This window comes from Eleutherodactylus coqui, chromosome 2 (assembly GCF_035609145.1).
Source record: "Eleutherodactylus coqui strain aEleCoq1 chromosome 2, aEleCoq1.hap1, whole genome shotgun sequence".
In the NCBI taxonomy this organism is placed as follows: Eukaryota; Metazoa; Chordata; class Amphibia; order Anura; family Eleutherodactylidae; genus Eleutherodactylus; species Eleutherodactylus coqui.
The window spans coordinates 160,887,478-160,913,269 of NC_089838.1; the positions used below are offsets into that span (position 1 = coordinate 160,887,478).

Here is a 25,792-nt window from a genome sequence, read left to right on the forward strand (position 1 = left end):
GCCGATAACTCAAGATTCCCGCATCCAGCGGAAATCTAAATAATTATCGTTCAGTAAAAATGCATGACCTGACTGAACGACGAATGAGAATTTGCTTGCTTCTTGTTCAATTTCTGCATGCGGAAAATTGAACCATGGATCATCCTGTGTAAACAGGCAGTTGTTCAATTATGAATGACTGCCTGCTTACCATGAATGCAGACGGGTGGGCCGAACCGATTCCCAGCGCACTCTGCCCCCATTCATTAGCGATGCTCATTCCTGTATAAAAGTACAGGAACGATCATCACTAGGCAGACCTATTGGGCATTTGCGCCCAACAGGTCTTCCTGTGTAAAAGGGCCCTGAGCCAGGGTGGACATGCTTACATTGTTAGGTCATGTCCATGATATTACAAGGAGAACGCACCATGGCTCAGGCACAGTTTCCTTTATATAATTTCCTCTCCCGTACGTTTTTGACCCAGTGATAAGATTATACAAACGGTCCATTAGAAGCTGCTCGTAGTAACTTTAGCTCTAATTCAACAGTGTGCAGGAGTGTACTAACAGCAAGTACAATGACACCTAGAGCACTTGTAGAAAAAAGTTACAAAGACCAGGTTGTAGCTCCACTGTATCTGTGATATGGCAGGCAATGAGAACTTATTGATGAGAGTTCTGCAAAATAAACTGGCTCCACAAAAAAGTACTGTACTTAACCATCTAAGAGTTGCTAATTTTTTTTTCAATTAAGAGTTAAATTAAAACTTTTTTAAACTGGTCCTGATGACTATAAAAACATATACACATGCATTCATGGATGTCATTTGGGTAAAATAATACACTCTATGGCACGATAGGTCTATGAAAGCTAAGATTTGTTTTCATACTTCATTTAATACTTTCCTTCATCTAAAATCTAGTTTGATATGAACCCTACAACAAGAGAACAGCTCATTTCAGATAACTGCACAACCTGCTGTGCAGGAAGCTTTTCTCGCTGTGATGTTCAAATCCATTAATGGGTTTATACCTGTCACAAAAAGCTGCTGGCATCTCTTCAGAGCATCAAAGGGTGGCGACATCTGACCTGCATGTAAGATAAAAGAAAAACAATAACCTACTGTATGACTGCAACTCAACAAACAGCTCTCAATACTGCTCTGAATCACATCATATTCAATATACTTCATTTACAAGAAAACCATTTCCAGTTGACATACAGAAGCAGCACTATTTCTAGAGAAAACAAGCAGATTTTCCATTTAGCATTCATTCTTGGCCAATAAACCTCACTGCATTTGTGCTTACCACACAAACTTGTTTTATGCATGGATAAATACAACTATAGACATAGACAAGATAACGCAAGATTTTGTTGAGTCCAACTTAAATATTCCATCTTTTTAAAACTATTTTGATACTGGAATATTACATGGTTTTTCCAAGTTTCTAAAATATGCAACCGGAGTAAAGTACCATATATACTTGAGTATAAGCCTAGTGTTTCAGCACATTTTTTAATGCTGAAAAAGCCCCCCTCGGCTTATACTCGAGTGAGGCAAAAAAAAAAAAAAACACAACAAAAAACCTGCATTACTTACCTCCCAGCCTGCGTCCCCGACGCGATGGGTCTCCCTGGCGGTCCGGCAAGCTGCTTGAGAATTCTCACCGCTGTCATCTCCACGCTCAGCTTTGAATTCCCCCGCCGTCAGCGCTGTGTAGGTAAGCACTATGATTGGATCGAGCGCCAGCCAATTTTAGCCGGCGCTCAATCATTCACAGCCATTCAGTGGATGACATCACTGAATGTCTATGATTGGTTTATCGAGTGCTGGCTGTGATTGGCTAGCGCTTGATACAATAATAGCACTTTCTTACACAGCGCTGACGGCGGGGAAATTCAAAGCCGAGCAGGGAGATGACAGCGGGGAGAATTCTCAAGGAGCTTGCCGGACCGCCAGGGAGACCATCGCGCCGGGGACACAGACGCCGGCTGGGAGGTGAGTATTGCATTTTTTCTTTACCTAGTATATACTCGAGTATAGCTAGGCTTATACTCGAATCAATAAGTTTTACCAGCTTTTTGTGGTAAAACTTATTGACTCAGCTTATACTCAGGTCGGCTAATACTTGAGTATATACGGTAATTATTTTCCAATTTCATTACTTTGTACAGCATGCCTCGGTTTCGATGCTGCCCGAGGGTACTGTTGGTAGGATTGCCAATTTGATTATTAATGGTATTATTGATTAAAAGTCTATACAACTAAGAAACAGAGCATGAAATCTACCTTCTGTTATACTTCCTTTTGATGCTGCCTAAACTGAAGTATGAAGTCCCAAGGATTTTTAGTTTTCTATAACCTTTAAAAAGTGTATTGCTAACCAGGGGTAGAAAAGGAGAGATGTGGAAACTGTTGGTAATCTCATGAGAAAATGCAACTGCACAAAAAAAGTATATTGGCTAATCAGTTTGTGTACCTGGAACAAACCAATGAAACGTGGAGCAACTTTAAAAGATAAAACGATAATTATATTCCCCAGATTATCCATAAGATGTATTAAGAAACCAAGGAGTCAGTGCTAGTCAGCAAATCTTTTTGCCTTAAAAGCAGCAATCCTGTAAATTCCTATGGACTGCTGCATATGGGTAAGTTCACATCATGGAATTGCTGCAGATTTCACCCCGAAAATCTGAAGCAATGTACAGTACAATGTACTATGTAACTTGCATTTTATTATTTGCCCATTCTGAGCTGAACAGTCCAGTAGGCGGTCCTATCATGATTGACAGTCAGATTCCCTTTAAAGTGTGAATGAACTTCAGAAGATGGTCAGGCTTAAGTCAATTCTTGAAAAGCCACATGTAACACAGAACAGATATGAGTTCATGTAATCAATGAACTTTCAAATTGTTTGAATAAATGAGGATATCATCAAGGAAGACTAAAATTTTTGGTACAGATAATATCTAACAACCTGACATGATCAGTGTTTGAAACCACGAATGCCAGGATGGCACCTCCAGTGGAATGGATGCCGATGTTAGTCAATTCGTATCTATGAATGTTTCACCACTATTGCAAAAGCTTTAAAAAAAAAAAAAAAAAAGGTAAAAGATGTAGTGTAGAATTAGGTTGTATATAGCTACCTGTATTAGCACAATTACGGTGGTAATCTTACTACAGGTCCTAGATTTGTTTTTAACCCCTTAAGGACCAGGCTAATTTGTACCTTAGGGACCAGTCACTTTTTAGGGATTTTACCCATGTGTTGGTTTAATGTTCTATTTTTTTTTTCCTTTAGCTCCAAAATTATTTTTGCTGCGTTTTTTACCTGTGACAAATAGGGCTATTTTTAAATATCTTTTCACAGACTTTTTCCGTTTTTTTTTTTATTGGGGGGTAAAAAAAAAACAAAAAAAAACCATTTATAGGTTTTTTAAAATTAGTATATTTACACTAAACAAAAAGTATGGGAATGGGTTTCTTATTTTGTTTCGGACATTTTGATAGATAATACGTAAAGTTTTGGATTACAGGGTGCATACGGTGTTGATTTCGGTTTTAGGTTATTTTCTTTTTTATTTATACATTGTAATTTTATTATATTTTTGTGACTAACAGCCGAGAATTTGACCTGCTCCTGCTTGATTGCAGGGGCAGGGGCTTAAATCCCGCATCGGATTTCTGCTATCAGGCGGGATTAAAGCCCAGGACCAAGGGTCGTAAATTTACAGCGCCTGGTCCTTAAGGGGTTAAACAGCTGTATCTAGATTGAGAAAGAGGTTTTTCAGGATTTATAAAAAATCTGTAATTACCCGGTGTAGGAATATAAAATGCCTTAGATCAAAACCAGAAATTTGTTTAGACTAAAATTTCTGAAGCAGGGCTGGCGATACCAGAGTTTGAAAAATACTTTATCGCCACCCAAATGTTGTATATATTAAAGAATACAATCATGCATGGCAGCAAGCTAACTCGTACCAGAAAAAGTAATATGGGGATATATAACCTGTACCAGAGGTTGGAATGTGCCAACAGAAGCCCAGCAGCCGCAGTGCTGACTCTTCAGACCCGGTATGTGCATCAGGGGTCAGAGCGATAGGAACATCTGCTAGATGCAGAGTTCATCTTCATGTATTATACCCCACGGAGGCAGGGCTGGTTGTATGTGGCGACAAAATCTTGTTGCCATTTGAAAAATCTTGGTCGCATTTGCATATGATTTTGGTCACCATCTGGAGCCCTGGATAGTTAAATCCAACCCATAATTATAAACTTTTTTTGTATTTCCACTTACTAAAAAAGGTTTATATTCCCAGATTCCCCTTGCTCCCTATTCTGCCAACAGGATGCCTCCAATCTTTTCTCGAGCTGCGTCAATTCTCTAGAATGCATTATTCTAGAGAAATCAGGATAATTCCTATCATGCACAGTGTTAAGTGTGCTCTAAAAACACATTTTTCAGGCAGCCCTATCACACTAACTGTTCTTGGTCTACCCCTTCTACATTATTCCTCAGTACCTGACCCTTTTATTCACACTCCATGCATTCATGGAGAGTATAGAATAAAAAAAAACAAAAAACATTTAGGTAACAAAAGTTATATCTTTAAAAGGTGTTTTCCCATTAAAGGTGTTGTCCAACTTATTTTTTTAATATGTCCAGTGCTGCCGCTCAGTCTCCTCTGATGTAATGTTTACAGGCTACAGCAGCCTGTGTGAAGGATGTCAGAGGCTTCTGCAGCACTCGATCACCGAGCTTTGTCATTGACTGCAGCAGCCTGCAATGTTCCATACACAGGATGCTGCAGCCTGTAAACGTTACATCAAAGGAGACTATGGGCTCATGCCCACAGACGGAGCGAGATACACCCACTGATTTACGTTACAGGAGTACCGCAAAAAGTCCCCACTGGTGATCGCGGAACAATGCGCGTTTTTCTGCGGTCTACATTAATACTATATTAATGGAGACCTCTGCTGCAAACAAATGCGCAATAGAACCCAATAGCTGCGTTATTCTGACGCGGGGAACGCGGCAGAAATCCGTCCGTGGGCATTAGACCTTAAAGTGAAAATCGCTGGACATAAAAAAAAATGTGTCAGGCAACACCTTTAATGGGAAAACACATTTAAAAAACATAACTTGTTACTTAATGTTTATTAATACACATTTGGGTAACAAAACAAAGCATGCATTATAATCTGTATACATACTTAATTGGATATGTGGTGTAGTTACATCAGACACAATGCCTACAGCATCCAGGACCCTTACATAGAACAAACAAAATAGAAGTCAGTAATGGATACGCATTCATTACAGCATAATTGCAGGATGGTTAGAAGCAGTGGGAATAACTCAACATGCACCTTATACGCCAGTGGAAAGTACATGTTTAATTATAAAATAGCAAAAAAGTGCACACAAAATAAATCCTATTTTTTGATACATTTAAAAAAAACTTTCTGCAAAAAAGTGATACTACTGTAATCAGGCCTTCTGACTTATATGGGAGTTCTGGAACCTCCGGCAAGAGACCTTGGTTTAACCTAATTAAAATTAGGGTGGCTTGGAGCCATTTGTTCTCAAGGGTAGCAACGTTACTAGTTACCATATCCCACCTCTCTCTTTTATGACAAAGCTTTATTTGCTAGACCCTCCCCTAAATTATTTGATTCAAAATCATATCTTATAAAACACAAAGTTAGATTGAAACATATTAGAATATTGGAATAAGTAAAACAATACTGTAACGCTTTACTCTATTTACTTGATAAGGTTTGTAGCTGAAGAACAAACATTTAAAATTCCCACCAATGGTGGAAAGGTGACAATTTTTTACTGACTTTTGCAGTTCTTTAACATCAGAATCGTCTTCTGGAGGCACCGAGATACCTCGCCCATAACATGTTCCCCCATGAAGGTGAAATTCCAAGTATGTATCATGTCCTTGGTTTTCACCACCTGTGTTGTGCCATTTTGCATGTACATTGTGAATTACAATGCAGCTTCCAATCTGAAATATAAAGTTTAAATATTACTAATTGGTTATTGATTAATGCCATATAAAACTTTTTAATGTGAACACTATTTACAGTGGATAAAGAATAATGATCCAAACAACGTGTGATAAGGCACAAAATGAGCAGATTAATCCATGCCATTAATCAGAGATCCAACAATTGCTGTGCAGCATCTGGACTAAACCATGACAAAGGCCAGGCGGTGGCCATCAAGGTTCAAGCTAGATAGTGTGGGCATGGCCTGCAGCACATGGATTAAGCTGCACATTCACTAGCTCCGATGCCCTGGGCTAAAAATCATCTCTTCGTGGCATCCTTTTGGGGTCCCTGGTAACAGGATCAGATCACTTATCGCTTCTAGTACTCCTGTATCATGGGGAAAGCAAAAAGCAAGCTGAACTCTGCTAGACACGCACAGTTCTTACCTTTCATATGGCCACACAATAGAGACAGCAGCATGCTCACCAAATCAGAGGGAAGTGGTGCTGAACTTTCACAAGTGTCCGTACCTGATCCTTCTCAAGGAAGCTCTGGTAATTGACCCTCTCGCCATCCTGCACCCCTGTCAGATTTCCAAAATTTGGCCTGGTCATTAAGGTGCAAACAGGCTTGGTCACTAAGGGGTTAAATGATCGTTGTTATCCATAGGATAACAGCAATCATGTGACCGGAAACTGTGCCAGACGTCATACGTACCGAAGCCAGCGTCAGGTTCAGAACGTTGCAGGACATCGGAGGAGAGTACTTTCAGCTGCTCTCATGGATAGGATCCATGATGGGACCTGGATATTTAACTTTTATTTACTTTTCATTCACTTTTATGTGGTTGCCAGTATCCGGTTGATTCCCGCGGCTCCCCATGACAGTTCCAGATTGTCGGCTACATCCAGAAACAGACAGCATGGAGCTGTCACGTTCACAGCCCATGTGGCTTTAATCCCCACAGTGAGCGTATTTTTACAGCCCTGGGGATTAAAGCCCACTAAAGCAGGATGCAAAAAGTCTATGGGGTGGTCACTAAGGGGTTAACAATGCTTTTAAAAACACACAAGCAGAGTTTCAAGCACTGGGTGACCGCACTTCTCACGTTGAATCAAAAATGGCAACATTCTCAACAGCTCACAATAAGTTAGTGGATATAAATAATATCCCAGAGGAGGTAGGAGAACTAAAATTGAAAATGGCAGGTTTTGAAGACCGATCTCGCTGTAACAACGTGCAATTCAGCAGCATACCTAAAATAGTTAAAGCAGAGCGGCTTGCAGAATATCGTGGCCCTTCCAGATACACCTCAAATTGATCTTTTAGTAGACAGAGTGCGCCGAATACCAAAATCTCTGCCTGCATCAACCCTAAGAAATGTTAGCGCCTATTTAAATTTCTACACTTTTAAAAGATAAACTGAAGCTAGCGGCTAGGGATGTGCAAAACCTTCCACACAGATTTAAAGAGATGTCCATGTTTACTGATCTATCTGTGGCCACTCTGCCAAGACAAATTTGCTACGGCCATGAAAATTCGGCCAGCAAGATTCCCTGTGAAACTGGTAGTAACAAAGGAGAAGAAGAAACTATTTTTTTTAACTCTCCTGCAAAGCTGACAGAGCTTCTCCAGGACTGAGGACTCACTACTGTTCCAAATTCACCTAGAAGGAAACTGGGAATGGGTGACAAAAATCAACTCCTTAACCCCTTAATGACGAGGCCCCTTTTTCTTTTTCCATTTTCATTTTTCCTCCTCCCTTCAAAAAAAATCGTAACTCCTTTATTTATCCATCTATGTCGCTGTATAAGGGCTTGTTTTTTGCGGGACGAGTTGTATTTTTCAATGGTACTATTTAAAGTACCATATAATGTACTGAAAAACTTTTAAAAAATTCTAAGTGGAGTAAAATGAAAAAAAAAAAAAGACATTACGCCATCTTTTAGTGCGTCTTGTTTCTACGGCGCACAAACGGCAACAAAAGCGACATGATAACTTTATTCTATGGGTCGGTACGATTACTACGATACCAAACTTGTATAGTTTTTTTTTTACTATGCTACTCTTTTTTTTTCAAAGACATTTAATTTTTTAAAATTATTTTCTGCGGTCATTTTGTGCACGCAATAACTTTTTTATTTTACCGCCGACGTAGTTGAGCAAGGGCTCTTTTTTTTGCAGGATGTTCTGTAGTTTTTGATAGTACCAATTTGGAATACATATGACTTTTTGATCGCTTTTTTTCTGGGAGACAGGGTAACAAAGAGTGCATTTCTGGCGTTATTTTATTTTTCGGACGACGTTCACCGTGCGGGAAAAATAATGTGCTACTTTGATAGTTCGGACCTTTACGGACGCGGCGATACCAAATACATATTTTTATTGTATGATTTAGATTTTTTAATAATAGATATGGCAAAAGAGGGGTGATTTAAACTTTTACAACTTTTTTTTTTTTTAACAATTAAAAAAAACTTTCTTGATTTTTTCTTTACATTACTTTGAAGTCCCCCTGGGGGACTTTAACATGCGATGCTTTGATTGCTCCTGCAGTATGACGTAATGCTATAGCATTACGTCATACTGCTTTTTCACAGGCAGTCTATCAAGCCACCCCACGGGGATGGCTTTATAGGCAGTCTGGTAAGGCAGCCCTGGGGCCTTTCATTAGGCCCCCGGCTGCCATGACACCTGCACAGCTCCCCTGATCTCACCACGGGGGAGCCGTGCGGGACCCCTGAACATCGTTCAGGGGATTTAAATGCCGCTGTCAGAATTGACAGCGGCATTTAAATGGTTAATAGCCGCGATCGGCCGCGCGGCCGATCGCGGCTATTGCCCGCGGTTGTCAGCTGTTATAAACAGCTGACGCCCGCACTGTATGAAGAGAGGTTGCCACACAACCTCTCTTCATACATACCCCGTGGCTCCATGACGTACCGGTAAGTCATGGAGCGGGAAGGGGTTAAAGATGTGCGAGTTGAAGAGCAAGTATAACTATTTCTTACCTTATAACCTCATTTGTTAAATTTTATTCAGCTTTTTTGATATTTCTTTTGAGTATCCTCATCAGGATGGCTTACAAAACCACCTCGCATCACTTCGGAGAAGTAGCGATCCGCTGCCATTGCTGTCAATGGGCGATGTGAGGGTACACCCAAAGATAGGTCTGGAGGGAAAAAAAAAACTGCTTGTGTATGACCCCATTTAAAACAAGGGGGTTCATATTCATGCAAGATTTTTGTGTCTTGCAAAGCACAAATCTTGCCTGATTTTCTCGCCCATGTGAAGCTGGCCTAAGTCCTTTTACATTAAGTGAGAATAACAGTCCTTTTAAAAGATTGGAAAGAGGCTAAAAACTTGAATGCATGTAACTTGTGCATACAAGAATCGCACCTTAAATCATGCAACATTTTCCGGTTAATACACAAAACATTTCCCATATATTCACTCTGCTCCAGCAATTAACAAAAAAGGAGGAGTAGTCATTGTGGTGAAAAAAACTTTATCTTTTTCTCCAATTCAGATCTTCATTGACCCAATGGGAAGATATATTACCTTGGAAGTGGATCAGGCTTACCAGAAGTTTCTTATTACTACAATGTGACCAAAATTGATCAAGCCAGATATTGGAAAAGCCAATACCATCAAAAAGGATTGGGTGTAAAAGGAAACATTGTTTCCAAACACTATACCTGCTGATGTTTTATTATGGCTAATAACTCTGGGAGTTTCTGTACATAAACCTCCTCATTAGTATTGAAGCTGAGCTCACAGCATGGAAACGCATAATAGTTTCCAAATCTATTATCCCCTTCAGACTGCCTGAACTACCTTTACAGAGGATACCCTTTATTATTCCAGATATCTCAATTAGTAACAGGATTACTGCAGGGATAATTTGAATCTCAGATATATGGGAAGGCAATCATCTAATGCCCTTTAATGACATTTCTGCTAAATTTCACATTCCTAACTAAGATTTTTATAAATTCCTCAGAATGTCATTTTATTACTCAGAATCCTAATTTGTGTTCTCCTCCCAAAACTGCGTTTGAATTAGCATTCTCTAACTTAAATAAAAGTTGCCAAAAGCATCTAAATGGTCATTCCATGTCAACTCGACCATCTCCAATTTTGCTGAAAATTTACATGGATGTACATATATGTTTGAAACGAGGTTCTGTAAAGGTTTAGCTCCAGATATCATATACCTGGAGCACCACAGCCCGTTGCGTGGAGGTCCCACCAACCACACGGCGTCAAGAGCAAAGATTTTGCAAAGTTTGACATGTGGCCATTGCAGAACCATGGTAGCAGTGATGCTGAAATTCAGCATACAGCTCAACTTGTGCCAGTGAACAAGAAAAACACTCACACAATAATAGGTGACTCGCAATTTAACCTCAAAGTGGCTTCAAAATTACATTGCGGAATGTGCAAGCCAAATTTTGACACTGTACAACTGAAAAACAAAAACAGTTTGAGTGCTGGATGCGACCGAGTCACTTTAGGGAGAGATTGTGAAAGAACTTCTTGTTTTACTGGAACCACACATGTGGATTCACAGAGATAAGCTTTGCATGGTGGACTGTATACAGACAGGAAGAAGGAAGTGGAAGATGAGAAAACCCAGCAAGTATACAGTAGTACAGCAGAAACAATTCAATACCAGAGAGAGACTATGTATAAGTATTAGTGACAGCACCATCTACTGTCCTGTTAGTAAACTGCAGTCCCTCCAGCAATATACATAATGAGCTAAAGCTGTTGTATCTCCAACAAATATATTGCTACAAAATCAGAACAAAGGCTGACATATTTGTGGAGATATTAACACACAAACATGGTGCGAAACGCTTAAGAGCCAAATCTAACCTGATTTCAAAGTCCAATATCTCAATGTGGGACCTCTCCCAACTTTATTTTTTGTTATACCACTGAAAAGAGCATACTTTTTTCTACAAGAATTATCTTTTTCTATTTTGGTGTAAGGAAGAAAAAAATCCTTTTGAACATGGTGCAATTTCTTCCGCGGAATCAATATTAATTACAGCATTTTTCAGCTATGGAGATTTTGCAAGGTTTTTCATGTAGATATTGGGGTAAAACAGTAGCTGTGATGCTGAAATGTAACATACGAGCTCAAGTTGCGCCAGTGAACAAGAAAAGTTTACTATGAAAGTTTTCAGTTAGTCAGCAGTTGTCAATTAATTTCAAGCCTTTCTTTAGATTATGATTTTTCTTTCAAAATGGATTACAACACAATTTTTTGCAAATGTTTGAACTTGGTCAAAAATAAAGCTTCATGGTGCAAGCAGATTTTGGAATGCTCATCAAAATATCTTATTTTCTTAATTAAGTTTTAGTTTTTTAGACCTTTAGTTTTTTACTGTAGGTTTTAAAGAAGACATTAACAAAGGTTCACATTTTCTCTCTGAACTGTGGATGTTAGTGTGCTCAATAAAACGTGAATGGTACAACCATTTCTGTATTAGGCTGGCTAGATTGTTCTTTTCTGTCACAAGAACAATCCAATCACATTTTATTAGTAATGCAGAACTCCAGGTAATGCCAAAGGGTTCACTTTCTTTTTTCTTGCAGCTGTACCATAAATGTTCATTCAATGAATGCCTTTTGAAACTAAAGCATCTAAGAAAAAGTAGCTTACAGCAACTAATTCAAATTCAGCTTTCATTTTTCTAGCGCAGCCTAGATTAGTTGTTATGGGCAACCCTCAGTTTTCTTACATGAGGCTGTTGTGCATTTTAAGTGTCCCTCCTGCTGGGGAAGAACAGCATGTGGGTTTATATATGATATTATCTTTGTCTTCATCTTTGTACCCAATATTGTAATCAACATGTTTACAATTATCCGTTTATTTACAGGTACAGGCATTTCCAGCTCGCTGTGAACTTCCACATATACATCTGAGGCGTAGGGGCATACTGACAAGCACAAAATAGGTTTGTAATTATCTAAATTAAAAGTTTACTTCAGTATTCTGTGTTGCAAAAGGTCTTCAACAATTTTCTAAAATTGAATGTAATCAATCATTTGCAGTGAACAGTAAAAAAAAGAGAGGATGTGCCCTATCACACTTTACATCTTAACACCACTTCAAAGAAAGATCAGACTGCAGCTAAAAACTTTGCACTTAAGGTCTCCTTCACACGGGCGACAAAGTCGCACGATTTTGTAACATTGCTACGATGCTACAAGTCGCATGTATGTGAAGCCCATAGACATTGGGTTCCTTCACACATGAGATGTTTTGTAGCATGCTACAACACGACACCCAAACCTCGCAGGTCCGGCGATATGCCCGCGACACGCGAGGTTTTGTAGCCCATGTTTCTCAATGGAGCCTTCCTCTCTGTTGCATCGCGCGAAAACGCGGTTTGCATGCGATGCGATGCAACTTTGACATTAGCAAATGCTACAAAGTCGTGTGATTTTGTAGCCTCACATACGACTTTGTAGCGCTACAAAATCGCGGTATTGCTGCAAGAAAATCGCAGCAATATCGCACGGTGCAGCAATGCAATATCGCTGCGATTTTCTCGCAGCGATGCGGTGTCGCCCGTGTGAAGGAGGCCTAAAGGAGTGCCCAAATCTTAAGACTGTCAAGTGTCTGGAGGGCTAACTGCTGGGAACCGCACTGATCATGATAACAGGAGCCCTGTTCCCCATGACTAGGCTGAGCAGGCACACTGCTGCTCCGTTTATCACTGCAAAACTGCTGAAGAGAAATGGAGTCCAGTGCATGGCCATCCCCAGCAGGCACATAGAGATAAATGGATCCACCGTTCTATTCCGCATGAAGGGGGGGGTCGGGACGGGACGGTGGTGATCCCAGTGGTAAAACCTCCACAGATCACTCTTATTCAGTGGCTAGGGAAGAAGTTTAAAACTTTGTAATAATTTTTGGATCTGAGAAGTACCTAAAACAGTGGGTTGCGCAGAAGTAGATCCTACTATTCAGACAATGGTACCATTGCTCACTGCACCTTCCATCTTTTAATACGTTCTTTGTCTGTGACATATATATATACACATCCCAAATATGTGGGATAGATACAAAGCGGACATGGGAGCGGAGTCTGCTGCATACCTAGTGGAACCCAGTTGTTTTGAAACAGCTGGAACCCACAGCAAACCGCCACAATTGGAGCTATCTCTGATTGCGAGACAGCTTACATATGCTGTCAATCCTGACCGTGGCATGCAAGCTGTAGAAGAGCTGATGCAATACACTTTACGATGGGTGGCTTATGTGCAGTGACACTACTCATATCTCCAATAGCATGCAGTTCCTGACAAAAACTATGGTTGACACCTCCAACAGGTTTGTATCCTATGCCGCATGGTTAAGGACACATGACATGTCCAAATACTTTTGGCCGGTATATTATAAGTTTTACTTAATTTATTTGATAAGGTGAACACTATCAAAACAAACAAACTACATACCATAATGCCAGAATTGTGTTTCTTTCTTCCAGTCCTCTGGAACGCACTACCAAAGGCTATCCGGGCAATCCAGGACTCACAAAACTTCAGGCGTGCTCTAAAAATACACCTCTTCAGGGAGGCATACCGCAGTCCCTAAACAAACCCCTCTGTAAGCTGCCTGACAACATGCTCCCTGACCTACTGACTGCAATCCTTGCCAGCCACCATCAACTGCCCCTGCAGTCACACCGATTCAGCCGTCACACGACTAAATGTCTTACCATTGTCTATGTGTATAGCATCCCTCACTCTCCACCTTGCCATACCGTGCACAACTCTAGCCTCTTTACCTTCTGTATCACACTATTATTTGTAGTATGTAAGCTCGTTGGAGCAGGACCCTCACCCCTACTGTATCAATCGACTGATTACTACATGTAACCGTGGTTCTGTAATTTTTGTACCATTGTCTTTCTGTATTCCCCCTGTCATTGTAAGCGCTGCGGAATATGTTGGCGCTATACAAATAAAGATGATTATTACTATTCTTGGTCATCCAGTCTCCCCATAAAAAGTATGCACCCAAAAACATCAGCAACAAAAACTACAGCTGACCTTGCAAAAAAAACAAGCCATTAAACACCCACATTAAATAAGCCAATAGTTATGTGGCTCTCAATATGACAAAGCATTTTTAAAATAAAAACCTTTTAAAAGTAGTAAAGTATAACTAATCTTGCATAAAACAAGCCTACAACTAGGAAGACAGAAAAATGTAATAAAAGAAAAAAAAAAGCGAGGATTGAAAAAAACAAAAGCTGAAAATGGCTGGTAGTTAAAGGATTAATTCTGCATTTGGTCTTTGAAAAACTCAGATCATTAGTACAAAGTTAAAAAAAAAACATTTAGCATAATATCAATGACTGTCTTTTCAAGAAATTCAAGATTTAAGAATTTCTTCTATGTAGTGACAACACAGGTTAACATCCATTGGATGTCTATTAAGAATAAGCCAGTTCAGTACTACGAGTAGAGATGAGCGAGCACCAAAATGCTCGGGTGCTCGTTACTCGGGACGAAATTATCGCGATGCTCGAGAGTTCGTTTCGAGTAACGAACCCCATTGAAGTCAATGGGCAACTCGAGCATTTTTGTATATCGCCGATGCTCGCTAAGGTTTTCATTTGTGAAAACCTGGGAAATTCAAGAAAGTGATGGGAACGACACAGAAACAGATAGGGCAGGCGAGGGGCTACATGTTGGGCTGCATCTCAAGTTCCGAGGTCCCACTATTAAGCCACAATAGTGGCAAGAGTGAGAGACCCCCCCCCCCCCCCCCCGCACTGTCAGCATAAAGATCGTTCTCCTCTGCCACAGCTGTAACAGCTGTGGCAGAGAAGAACGATGTTAGCCCATTGAATTCAATGGAGCCGGCAATACAGCTGGCTCCATTGAAAGCAATGGGCTGCCGGCGATCGCGGGATGAATCGTCGGGAAGGGCTTAAATATATTAGCCCTTCCCTGCAATTCATCCAGAAATGTGTAAAAATACAAAATATATATATACCCACCTGGTCCCGGCAGACGGAGTTCAGCGCGGCCAGCGGCAGTCCTCCTGAACTGCTCTGAACAGCTGTGAGTAGTATTCAGCAGCCGGGGATTTAAAATCCCCGCCTGCTGAATGAGCTGCCTCTAATTGGTCACAGCCTGACCAATCAGAGGCAGATTCCACTCACACACCCATTCATGAATTTATGAATGGGTGAGTGACTGCTGCCTCTCATCTGATTGGTCCCGCTGAGCCTATCAGAGGCAGCAGTCATACACCCATTCATAAATTCATGAATGGGTGTGTGAGTGGAATCTGCCTCTGATTGGTCAGGCTGTGACCAATTAGAGGCAGCTCATTCAGCAGGCGGGGATTTTAAATCCCCGGCTGCTGAATACTACTCACAGCTGTTCAGAGCAGTTCAGGAGGACTGCCGCTGGCCGCGCTGAACTCAGTCTGCCGGGACCAGGTGAGTATGTATATATATATATATATTTTTTTTTTTTTACACATTTCTAGATGAATTGCAGGGAAGGGCTTATATATTTAACCCCTTCCCGACAATTCATCCCACGATCGCCGGCAGCTCATTGCTTTTAATGGAGCCGGCTGTATTGCCGGCTCCATTGAATTCAATGGGCTAACATCGTTCTGCCGGGACAAGGTGAGTGTGTATATGTATATATATATATATATATATATATATATATATATATATAAATTTTTTTTTTTTTACACATTTCTGGATGAATTGCAGGGAAGGGCTTATATATTTAAGCCCTTCCCGACAATTCATCCCGCGCTCGCCGGCAGGCCATTGCTTTCAATGGAGCCAGCTGTATTGCCGGCTCCATTGAATTCAATGGTCAGTGCTCGTTTAATCGAGACGAGTACCGCGTGGTGCTCGTCTCGAGTAACAAACATCTCGAGCACCCTAATACTCGAACGAGCATCAAGCTCGGACGAGTATGCTCGCTCATCTCTAACTACGAGCAGTGTAGCGTCTGAAAAGTTTACCTTTAAAGATTTAGCAAGTTCCACATGATTATCGTATACCAGAACATCTATAGCAAGGTCTTGTAGTCGAGTGATAGAATCTCTGTCTCCTTCAAGTGCATAATCTTCTACGTAAACCTTCCATTGTAGAGTTGAACATCTAGTACCATCCCAAACCTGAAATGAGATGAGACCATGCACACTTTCAACTGAATTTTCAATAAAAGCCTGCACAAGAGAATAAGTCACACATTTGCTATGAACCAAAATGGGGCACTATATGTGTAGATAAACCTTCATGAAATGCTATATTTATAAAATTTATAGTGCCATATGCATCAAAAGGTATATAACAACGTCTTCCACTTGACATATGTTAGTATAAGCATAGACAAAAAAAAAAAGTACACACTGTACATTTAATTTATCTAGAAAGGGGCTTTAAAATGCAATGCGTATGCAGACTGATAAGCATTTAAAATGTTAGGTTTTCCTAGAGAAATTATGTGATTGTTCTCAGAAAAAGAGAAACAAAGTAATCTTGTAGATAGGATACGTTTTAATGGCTAACAAAAAGACATGATGTTATAGTGAACTTTCCAACCTACTCAGGGATCTTTTTCCATCTAAATGGAATAGATCCGAAGAGAATATATATATTATATATATATATAATGATTCACACATACATATGAAAAGGCACAGACATGGTGTGATTAATTTGCACTTAAAAAAATACCAGAGCAGGATGAACAGAGATGTAAATATTTAATTAGTCCACTGATAAGGAATGTACAAGTTTTATGGTCCCTACATTGGTGTTAGGGGGTCACCAGGCCTGTGTGTTATCTCTGCTCCAGATTTCTCATAATCTCCACTGATGCATGAAGCTTCTCGAAAAGTTTATGTCTGTGTTGAAAGATCGCTTACTAAACATTTCACACTTGGCAACATTTCTAGTTAATTGGAGCATAGTACATAACTGTGTTGTTGCTGTAAGAATACACCACAAATATCATATTAGTGATGCTTAGTATACTTATGGGAGGTTTCACATACAGTTTTTTGTGGTAGTCTTTCATATTGTTTTTCAGCCAAAGCCAGAAATGGATTTATAAGATCTGGAACAAATAAAGGTCGTACACTTCCTGCTGTATTCACTTTTGGCTCTCGCTGAAACAAAAAAAACCCTGCACAATAAACTGCTATAAAAACTGTGTTTATAACCCCCGTAAAAAGGAGTTGTTAAAAACAAAAACGAAAAAAAAAAATGTTCATAATGGAGCAGGAAAACGGAATTCGAAGCACAAACATGAGGAACCCATAATATACATTGCCAGTTCTCCTGTTAAGGTTGCAGCAATGTAATTCTTTCCCATTAGGAGACTGGTATTGGCATTTGTCTAACACTAATTTACATGGAACCTGTCACATTAAAAATGCAGTTCATTCTGCAGGCAGCAGATAATTCACCAGGGGGAGCTGGGCAGATTATATCTCCCTACATATTTGGGGCAAAAGTTCAGTAGAATGTGTATTTTTCTTCATTTATTATGTATCTAGTCCCCCAGGGTATATAAAAGGACATTTATCACCTTTGAGCCCCATAAACTATGTTATGCGACTCGAAGCTGAGGGAACGGGGAGTTTAAGGGGGTATGTTTCATATTCACCAGGCGCTCCTCATTCCAGTGCGGTGTTCCCATTAAGTCAGCGCGCACCAGCAGCTGGAATCTTTCTGCATAAGCACCTTCCACAGAGATGAGTAGGATACATGCATGCAAAAAAATGTGGAGCTGCTGGTACGGGTTGACTTCATGAGGACACAGAACTAGAAAAGGGTGCCTAGAAAGTGTGAAAAATACCTCCTTGGACTTTCCATTCCTTCACCTTTGAGTCCCATAATTTGTTTTTAGGGCTCAAATTGATGAGATTGTCCCTTTAATTCAGTTCAAATTGAGGACATTGTCCCTTTAATTCAGCTCAAATTGATGACATTGTCCCTTTAATTCAGCTAACTAATTGGGTTAGTTGTTCCTTTCTATCTGAAACTCTTGAAGTCCTTCTCAGGTGATCATGTTATCTTATTCTGACTACCTAAGATTTATTTGAGCTCTCAAAAATTGAGTTTTTCAGTCAACATAATTCCTGTGTGATGGACCCTACCACACAAGCTCTTTAGTGGGAGGAAACAGAAATTCCTATCACAGATACTGCTGATGATTAGACGCTCCAGTCACACAGTTATAATAAAGGAGCTGATCGTTCAGCTTCTTCACTTTTTACTTATGGTCTTTAGCTTATTTAAGTGAATACAGAAAGTAATTAGCATTAAAGTTTCCTTCCACAGGCTATAGCTGCTAATGTGATGTTGTGCTATTGCTTCATGGGACTGATATCACAGAACAGAGAAAGAGAAAGTAGGGACAAATCTCAAAAATTAAGATGGTGCCTGCATCAGACAGGAGGCTGCACTGCATGGACGTGACTGCAATATATTATATATCACCCAGAGTATTTAGGCAATCAGGTGAGGGGGGCAAGGACAGAAAAAAAAAGTATTTTCACTGTTAATAGTCCTTTAAAACTCTGCTCATCCAAAGCTTAGAGGTACAGTGGGAGGTCCTATTAATTATTGACAGTAGTTGTCTCTATATGCACTGTCATACACATACAGTTGACAATCACTGATAAAATCGCTCACTGGACCTCAAAAGACCAGAATGAGCAGAGATTTAAATGACTAAATAAAAGTTATACTGAATCTTTTCCCACAAAGTTATACATCAATCTGCTCAGCTTACCCTGCTTTACAACATGCTGCTTCCCATTTAGAGATTATATTCAAGCTAACAGATTGCCTTTAAATATGTGTTCCTGTTGCCGTGGCAACTTGTGGTGGACATGCGCAGTGTCTATTTCTGACCCAGGAGATTTAATTACATGTGCTGCAGCTAAATTAATATGCCGTGATTCACATTGTGTCCTCTCCTCCATCTGCTATGCCCTGCAGCCACTTTTCCTATGCTGCCTATATGCTCATATCAGATGCACAGCTCAGTATAATTTTGTTTATACAGTTGTGACACTTTGCATTACAGACTGTGGCGATGCCTATGTGGTTGTTTATACATCCAACAGGGTGGTTTTCTAACTGACGTGTGGCACACTCCGTATATTCATTATAACACTTGCTGCATGCATATGTCACAACACCAGTGGTCCGCAACCTTATGAGGAAAATAATATCAAGGAGAGACATTTTCAAAATTGGAAAAAGTAGAAATCATGGAAGCATAAAACACTGGTGGATATTTTGTGTCTAATTTGACATACTGATATTATAACGTCCACATGTTCATGGGTTAAAGCTTACCTAAGTTTTCAAACATTTTTCCATGGTCTTCATTTGTTGCTCTGCTGTGGTTTAGAACAATTTGAGCTGTCAATTCAGTTTTCCATGCGGATTTTTATGCTGCCCTGTTTGCAGTCCACTTACATGTGGAGGTAGGTCCCAAGGCTTCCCTTCTGCATCAATAATGTACTAGCCAGGACTTCCTCTCCCTTGCACAACCTTGCTCCAATCAGCTGTTCGGCAGCATCTGAATGTCCACTCAAAGTTAGAGGCGTCTTACATTCAGCAAATTATCAGCAAAAATGATCTTGCAGACCCCCATTCGTAGCCCCATGTATGAATGTTTGCTCTCCTATCTCTTAACAGATCTGAGTTCTGACAGCAAGCAGAGCCAGCTCAGTCCAAGTGCAGGAGCCAGCCTATGTATATAGCCTGTGAAGCACAATGCCTAACAACAGGCAGTGTATTGCAAAGGTGCTGAAAGTCCCATAGTAGCAAGCACTTCAAACTTGATTTACAATGGTAAAACAAAAAACATTTAATATATATTACAAGATTGATGATACACACACAAGCTATTAAATGAGCATAAGTTGTCTGAAAAGTTAGTGTTTTTTAAAATAAATCCCTTCCACAACATGTGGTATGTCCTGTCAAAAACTCGTTTTCTGAAGCAAAAACTGCTGTACATCTCTCTATCTAGGCGAAAACCCTCATTGACTGCCTGACTACTAATTCTCTAACTTCCCAGTGTTGTACAAACATGAAATTTGGCACAACCATTCTTTAGGTCCTAAATAGGAAACGTAAAGGGGGTCACAACGTGATTATTCAATGCTAATTGCAAAAATAAGTGCACCCCTATATAATGTAACTTCGCGGTATTGTACTAGCGCAACCACGATTTCAGAAAATTTTCCGTGCAAACAACACAAACACCTATATCAAATAACTCGGGTGAAGGAGGGCATATCAGATAGTACTTTATACTTGATGGAATCTGCAGCAGAAACTCCTGAAGCAGTCCCCGCAAACTGCTGTGAACAGCGCCTAAGCCTTCAATTATAGTCTTCTCCTAATGGAGTCTACAAAACTGCTGGGAATAGCACCTAAGTCATCAAGTAGTCTCCTGCTATTATAAAAATAATGAGTTTATTAAGGGAATACATTTTGTTTAGAATTTCATTTTTAAGACTAAATGTATAATAGCACAAAACAAAGGAGAACTAAATGCTTACAGGCCATTTTATTTAATGGCTTTCATCAATGCTGCAGCACATATGGTTTCAAAGATCACCCACAGAGTCAAGATCTTACAGGAGAAAATCCAAAACAACAGCACTACGGCGTGCACGCTGCAGTATTTTGTGAGACTGTACAGTAGTGGCAAATTAAAGTCAGTATAAAAACCTTTCAACTTTGTATAGCACACAATCTGAAAAACCACATTACAACGTATACATCTCAAACATCAGAACAGAATAGGAGAGAAACAGACCACACACTAATATCACAAAGCAAACTAGATTCTGCCAATTTGTATGGTTACCATGTATTACAAAAGGCAATGTAACTAAACTACAGAGGAACATTGCCCACTTGCTACACCAGTGTGTTCTTGTTGATGCTTGAATACAAGTCATGATTATAACTATTTCTAAGTCTGGGCTCACATGAACTGCTTGGATTCCACGAGTGTATGTCCATAGCAGAAGAGCTGTATATGACTGCAGAGGAGAATTGCGTATGGTCACGAATGCGTGCAGTTTCCTGCACAGATGCACATTTAAGGACAGCGTATCATTCGTGCGGTGGAACAAACGCAAGCAGGGAAGCACATCAGAAGGTAGCCAACCCCCTTGAAACACCCTCTTATCACTCAGGCGACACATGTACTGAAAGCCATGCTTTCAGATCGGGATACTGCTCTCTAGACCTGGCTGGTTTTATACTACTTTTGAAAGTAGTATAAACCACTTAAAAAAAAAAATACTGTCTTGTGGAGAACGAGCCCAGAAGGATAAGCGCAGGTTGCAGACAGCAGTCTGGATGGTGTGTTGCATTGTCTGCCTACAAATTCCTGCTTTGTTCCATTTGTTATCTGGTCTCCTAGCATCATGTGTACGAACGCATCCACAAAGATTAATGGGGCTCATACGCGCAAAATCTGCAGTAAAATAGAGCATGCTGCGATTTTTCTTCCACACGCAGAATTTGCAATTCCTGCCCACAAGTGTGAGCGAAACTGTGAAAGTGAATGCATTTGATTGACGGCATATCCTATGCGCATGTGGCGACCGCGACATCCGGAATTCAAATCCGTTCGCATGCGACTGGCACGTAAAATATATTCTAGAATCCACCAATTGCTTCCCCTATTGTTGTCTTCCTACAAGTCATGCAAAATTCTACAAGAGCCGCTGTTCATTCAGAATCAAAATTTGATGACCTCCATCTTGCTTATGAGCATAAGATACCCTACATTTATTGCCAATCCATGGGAATTCTCTTACCAGTGGCATAGACTTACAGAGAGAGACTGACTTCCGGTCTACACAGTAGACACTAAGATTTTGGTTGTCAAAGTGCAGGGACACGTGGTATAAGGGCAGCTGGGAACAGAGCCAATATTTCTACCAGAAAAGCCACTGGTAAGAAAATTCCTTGCACTATCTTTTACTCAACGTTACAAACCAGGGCACAAGTAATAAAACACTTCCAGAGTGCCTCTTTAAAGATGCTTCACAGGATTTTGGAAAAGATGACTAAGGTGTAATTTTGCAGAACTATTGACCCAAGTATCAATAAAAAGTGCACAGAATTACCTTAAGTAGATATGATGCTTTATCAATCTCAGCTTTTCCAACAAGCTGACAGATCAAATCAAAATATTGACCTGGCTGAACATTTGATAAATTCCGTCTTGAACTTGTAAAATTTTGCAAACCCAATTGCCAGTTCCGTAAAGTTTCTACAGTTTTCTGGTCTTCTGTAGTAAAATTGTAAGATTTACTAGCAGTCCTTGGAATGAGTGGAGCATCAACAGTACCTTCAAACACTAGTGCTGAGAAACCACTACTACTAATGCCTTGTAATTCATCGTTGAACCTCTGGATCTACAAGCAAAAAGAATAAAACATTTATCTTGTTTACTTGATGAACATGTGAGCATATAAAATCAAAAGAAGCTACAAAAATTCTACTGGCTTTCTGAGCCTTCTGCCCATGTTGGGCTGCGGTACGTTAGGAGTACTGTGATATAGTAACACCACAAAATAATAAAAAAAATAACTAGTAACGCGAGTTACCTTGCCTCACCTTCTCACCCTCATTATTCTGGTTATGTCAGAAGAAAGTACATGGATATTCTCTGTGCGGCTCCACTGCCAGTTACACCCATCTATCTGATGCATGATACGGAGTCTCTTACGGAATAATTGGAAATAAGGATTCAGCCCTCCATTATCATACAGAGTGCCTAGGATATGCAGATTTGTTTGTCGTGTAAAATTATGTCCTGTGTAAACGCGCCCTTAAGGCGAGTTCACACACAGTGAAATCGTTGCAGAATTTCAGCTGCAGAACGCACACTGAAATTCCGCAATAATGAACAGTACAATGTATGTGAATGTTGGTTTAACAAACCCTATTCATTCACAGTGGATGAAAGTCGCAGCAGAGTATAGTCATGCTATGGATTGTCAAATCTACAACAGTCTCTGACTGTTGCAGAAAAGCAATGGATTTTTACCATGTATATTATCCACTGCAATGCAATGAATGAAATCCAAATGTAAATCCACAACAACCTCAATTTGTGCTGTGTGTGTTCATATCCTTACACATCCCACTGGAACTACTAGGCAGAAAGATGTATACTATAGGAGGAATTTTATGAAGCACAATATGCCAAGATTTTGCATCAAATGAGTGGGATAGATGCCTTGCACCACGTTTATTATGTGTTGCAGATACTTTTTGCACATATCTAACAAGTCAATGTGTCTTACCAGGAAATTGGACAATTTAAGATTGGGTCACAATTTTAATGTAAAATATTGATGCAAGGAAAGCCAACCAATAGAAGGGGTAGTCAGACAAAAGTGTCTAAAGACTCACCAAATTTATCATACAGAAAGAGCCACGGAGATAAATTTAGTGCATCTTTAAACTGCGTAATCAAGAGTCCTTTTAGGACTTAAAACACACAACCGCGTTTGCGGCCAGGAAAAAAAAAAAAAAAAAAAAAAAAAAATCACAGAAACAAAAAGTGGCAAAACAAAGCCACTGATTTCAATGGTTTAGTTTTGACTAGCATAATTCTCGTGTGATATTACTTGCCCTATCTTTCTCGCACGTATATTTTATATGTGCGAGAAAAGATATGTCCTGCCCTATCTTTCGGCTTTTTTCATTGAAGAAGAAAAAGGTCACCAGTTTATGCACAAATACGCTCCCTTGCAGCTAGTATATTTGCGCATGCACCCATGTGTTTAAGCCCTTACACAGAACACTAAATTGTTCACATGTGCATTCAGAATTGCGTTCATCCATCGTCCAGATGTTCATATTCACTGTTTCAGTGAATGTGGACAACTAAACGATCGCTGTTCACATGCAACGACGTACAAGCGAACAATTTTTATGCCAGCATAAAATGAAAGATGACTGAGAAGTGAAATGAATTGTCATTTGGTGTTAATTTGTTGGCCATGTTTACACTGAACGACCATCATGCATGGCCCAATAATTATTTAAATAATAAATTGTTCCGTGTAAAAAGGGCCCTATGTTTACATACTCTAAATATTCCAGAGGATTAGGGCTACACGGCAAATTTACCCATAACACATGCTGCGCATTCATAGATCGCAGTGCAGCTCTGTGATCTCCTAATCTAAAAGAAGTCAATGCAGGTTATATTGTGCAAGGTTGAATTTTGTACATTCTGCATGTCGCGGTTACAGCAACCTGTGAATCACAAGGAGATCGCAGAAGCTATACTGCATGCTTTGGTCGCACTACCTATGTCGCAGCCCAAGTTGCCACGTACCCTTAACCTGAGTAAGTCTGCCACAATATTCTTTACAGACTACTGCTTTACATTACATAGAATCAGGTAGAGATGAGAGAGCACCAAAATGCTCGACTGCTCGTTACTCGAGCTGAGCTTTTTTTTAATGCTCAGGAGCTCGTTTCAAGTAACGAATCCCATTGAAGTCAATGGGGACCCGAGCATTTTTCAATGAATGACAGGCGAGAGCTACCTGTGATTGGCTGAGCGCCTCAGCCAATCACAATCAGCTCTTTCAGCAGGCGGGGATTTAAAATCCCCACCTGCTGATAGAACAGCACTACAGAGCCGGGGACAGTGCAGAAAAGACGCAGCTGAGCCTCAGCAGCTGAAGGAAGGTGAGTATCTATTTTTTTGTTTGTTACACTACTTTTACTGGATTTTCAGGGAAGGGCTTACATTTAAAGCCCTTCCCTGAAATTCATTGACGGGGGTGCCGGCAGCAGGATCCTCTTCCGCAGCTGTCATGTGTGACAGCTGCGGTAGGGAATTGAAAAATTCCTCTGCTGCATCTGTCACAGATGTGGCAGATGTAGCAGCAGGGAATTCTTTTTACTAGCGGGGATGAAGGAAACATCTTCACCCCCGCGGGGGGCACGGCAGCGGCAGATAGGCAAGTTTTTTTTTTAACACTAATTCTTGTTTTTCAGGGAAGGGCTTATGTTTAAAGTGCTTCCCTGATAAAACAATTCAGGGGTGCCGGCAGACCATTGTTTTCAATGGAGAGGGTGAAATTTTCTTGAGCACCCAAGGTGGTGCTCGCTCGAGTAACGAGTACTTTCAAGTATGCTAATGATCGAACGAGCATGCTCGCTCAACTCTAGTATCAGGTTAGCTATGTGTATGTATTACTAGTAAGACACTGCTACAATACTTCAATCTGTGAGTGTGATTAATGAGTGGAACAGGTTGCTATGGGAGGTGGCAAGTTCTCCTTCAATGGAAGTGTTCAAACAGAGGCTGGACAGACATCTGTCTGGTATGATTTAGTGAATCCTGCATTGAGCTGGGGGGTTGGACCCAATGACCCTAGAGGTCCCTTCCAACTCTACCATTCTATGATGAATCTATGTGTAATGTATATTCATGATTCTATATACAGACTGCTGCTATTTTTCTGTGCAGTAATGAGTGCAGCAATGACTATATACTAGCACATAAACATATCTGCCTTCATACTGTATAATACAAGTTACCATAACAGGACTGTAGAGATATCTTATTTAACCCTTTTATGATCAGTGATGTTTTGGTCCTTGATGCACAGAACAAAATTTCACCTTTTGAAAGTGGTAAAGGTCTGTTAATGAAGAAAGTTTGCATAGAAAATTTGTTACAGAAATATACTGCAGCTGTTCTATACAT

At 40.1% G+C, this 25,792-nt stretch overlaps 1 protein-coding gene across 2 annotated transcripts in view; it reads right to left on the bottom strand.

The window, feature by feature from the left end:
* Nucleotides 1-25,792, bottom strand: part of POT1 (protection of telomeres 1) — a 59,805-nt gene that overhangs the window by 27,331 nt on the left and 6,682 nt on the right. For both annotated transcript variants that reach the window (XM_066591860.1, XM_066591861.1), the window contains exons 4-8: nucleotides 22,179-22,469; nucleotides 16,020-16,175; nucleotides 5,840-6,009; nucleotides 5,207-5,262; nucleotides 1,015-1,071 (exon numbers count right to left, since the gene is read on the bottom strand). In XM_066591860.1, coding sequence (XP_066447957.1) covers nucleotides 1,015-1,071; nucleotides 5,207-5,262; nucleotides 5,840-6,009; nucleotides 16,020-16,175; nucleotides 22,179-22,469 — 730 coding nt within the window. The remainder of the gene's footprint in view (nucleotides 1-1,014; nucleotides 1,072-5,206; nucleotides 5,263-5,839; nucleotides 6,010-16,019; nucleotides 16,176-22,178; nucleotides 22,470-25,792) is intronic.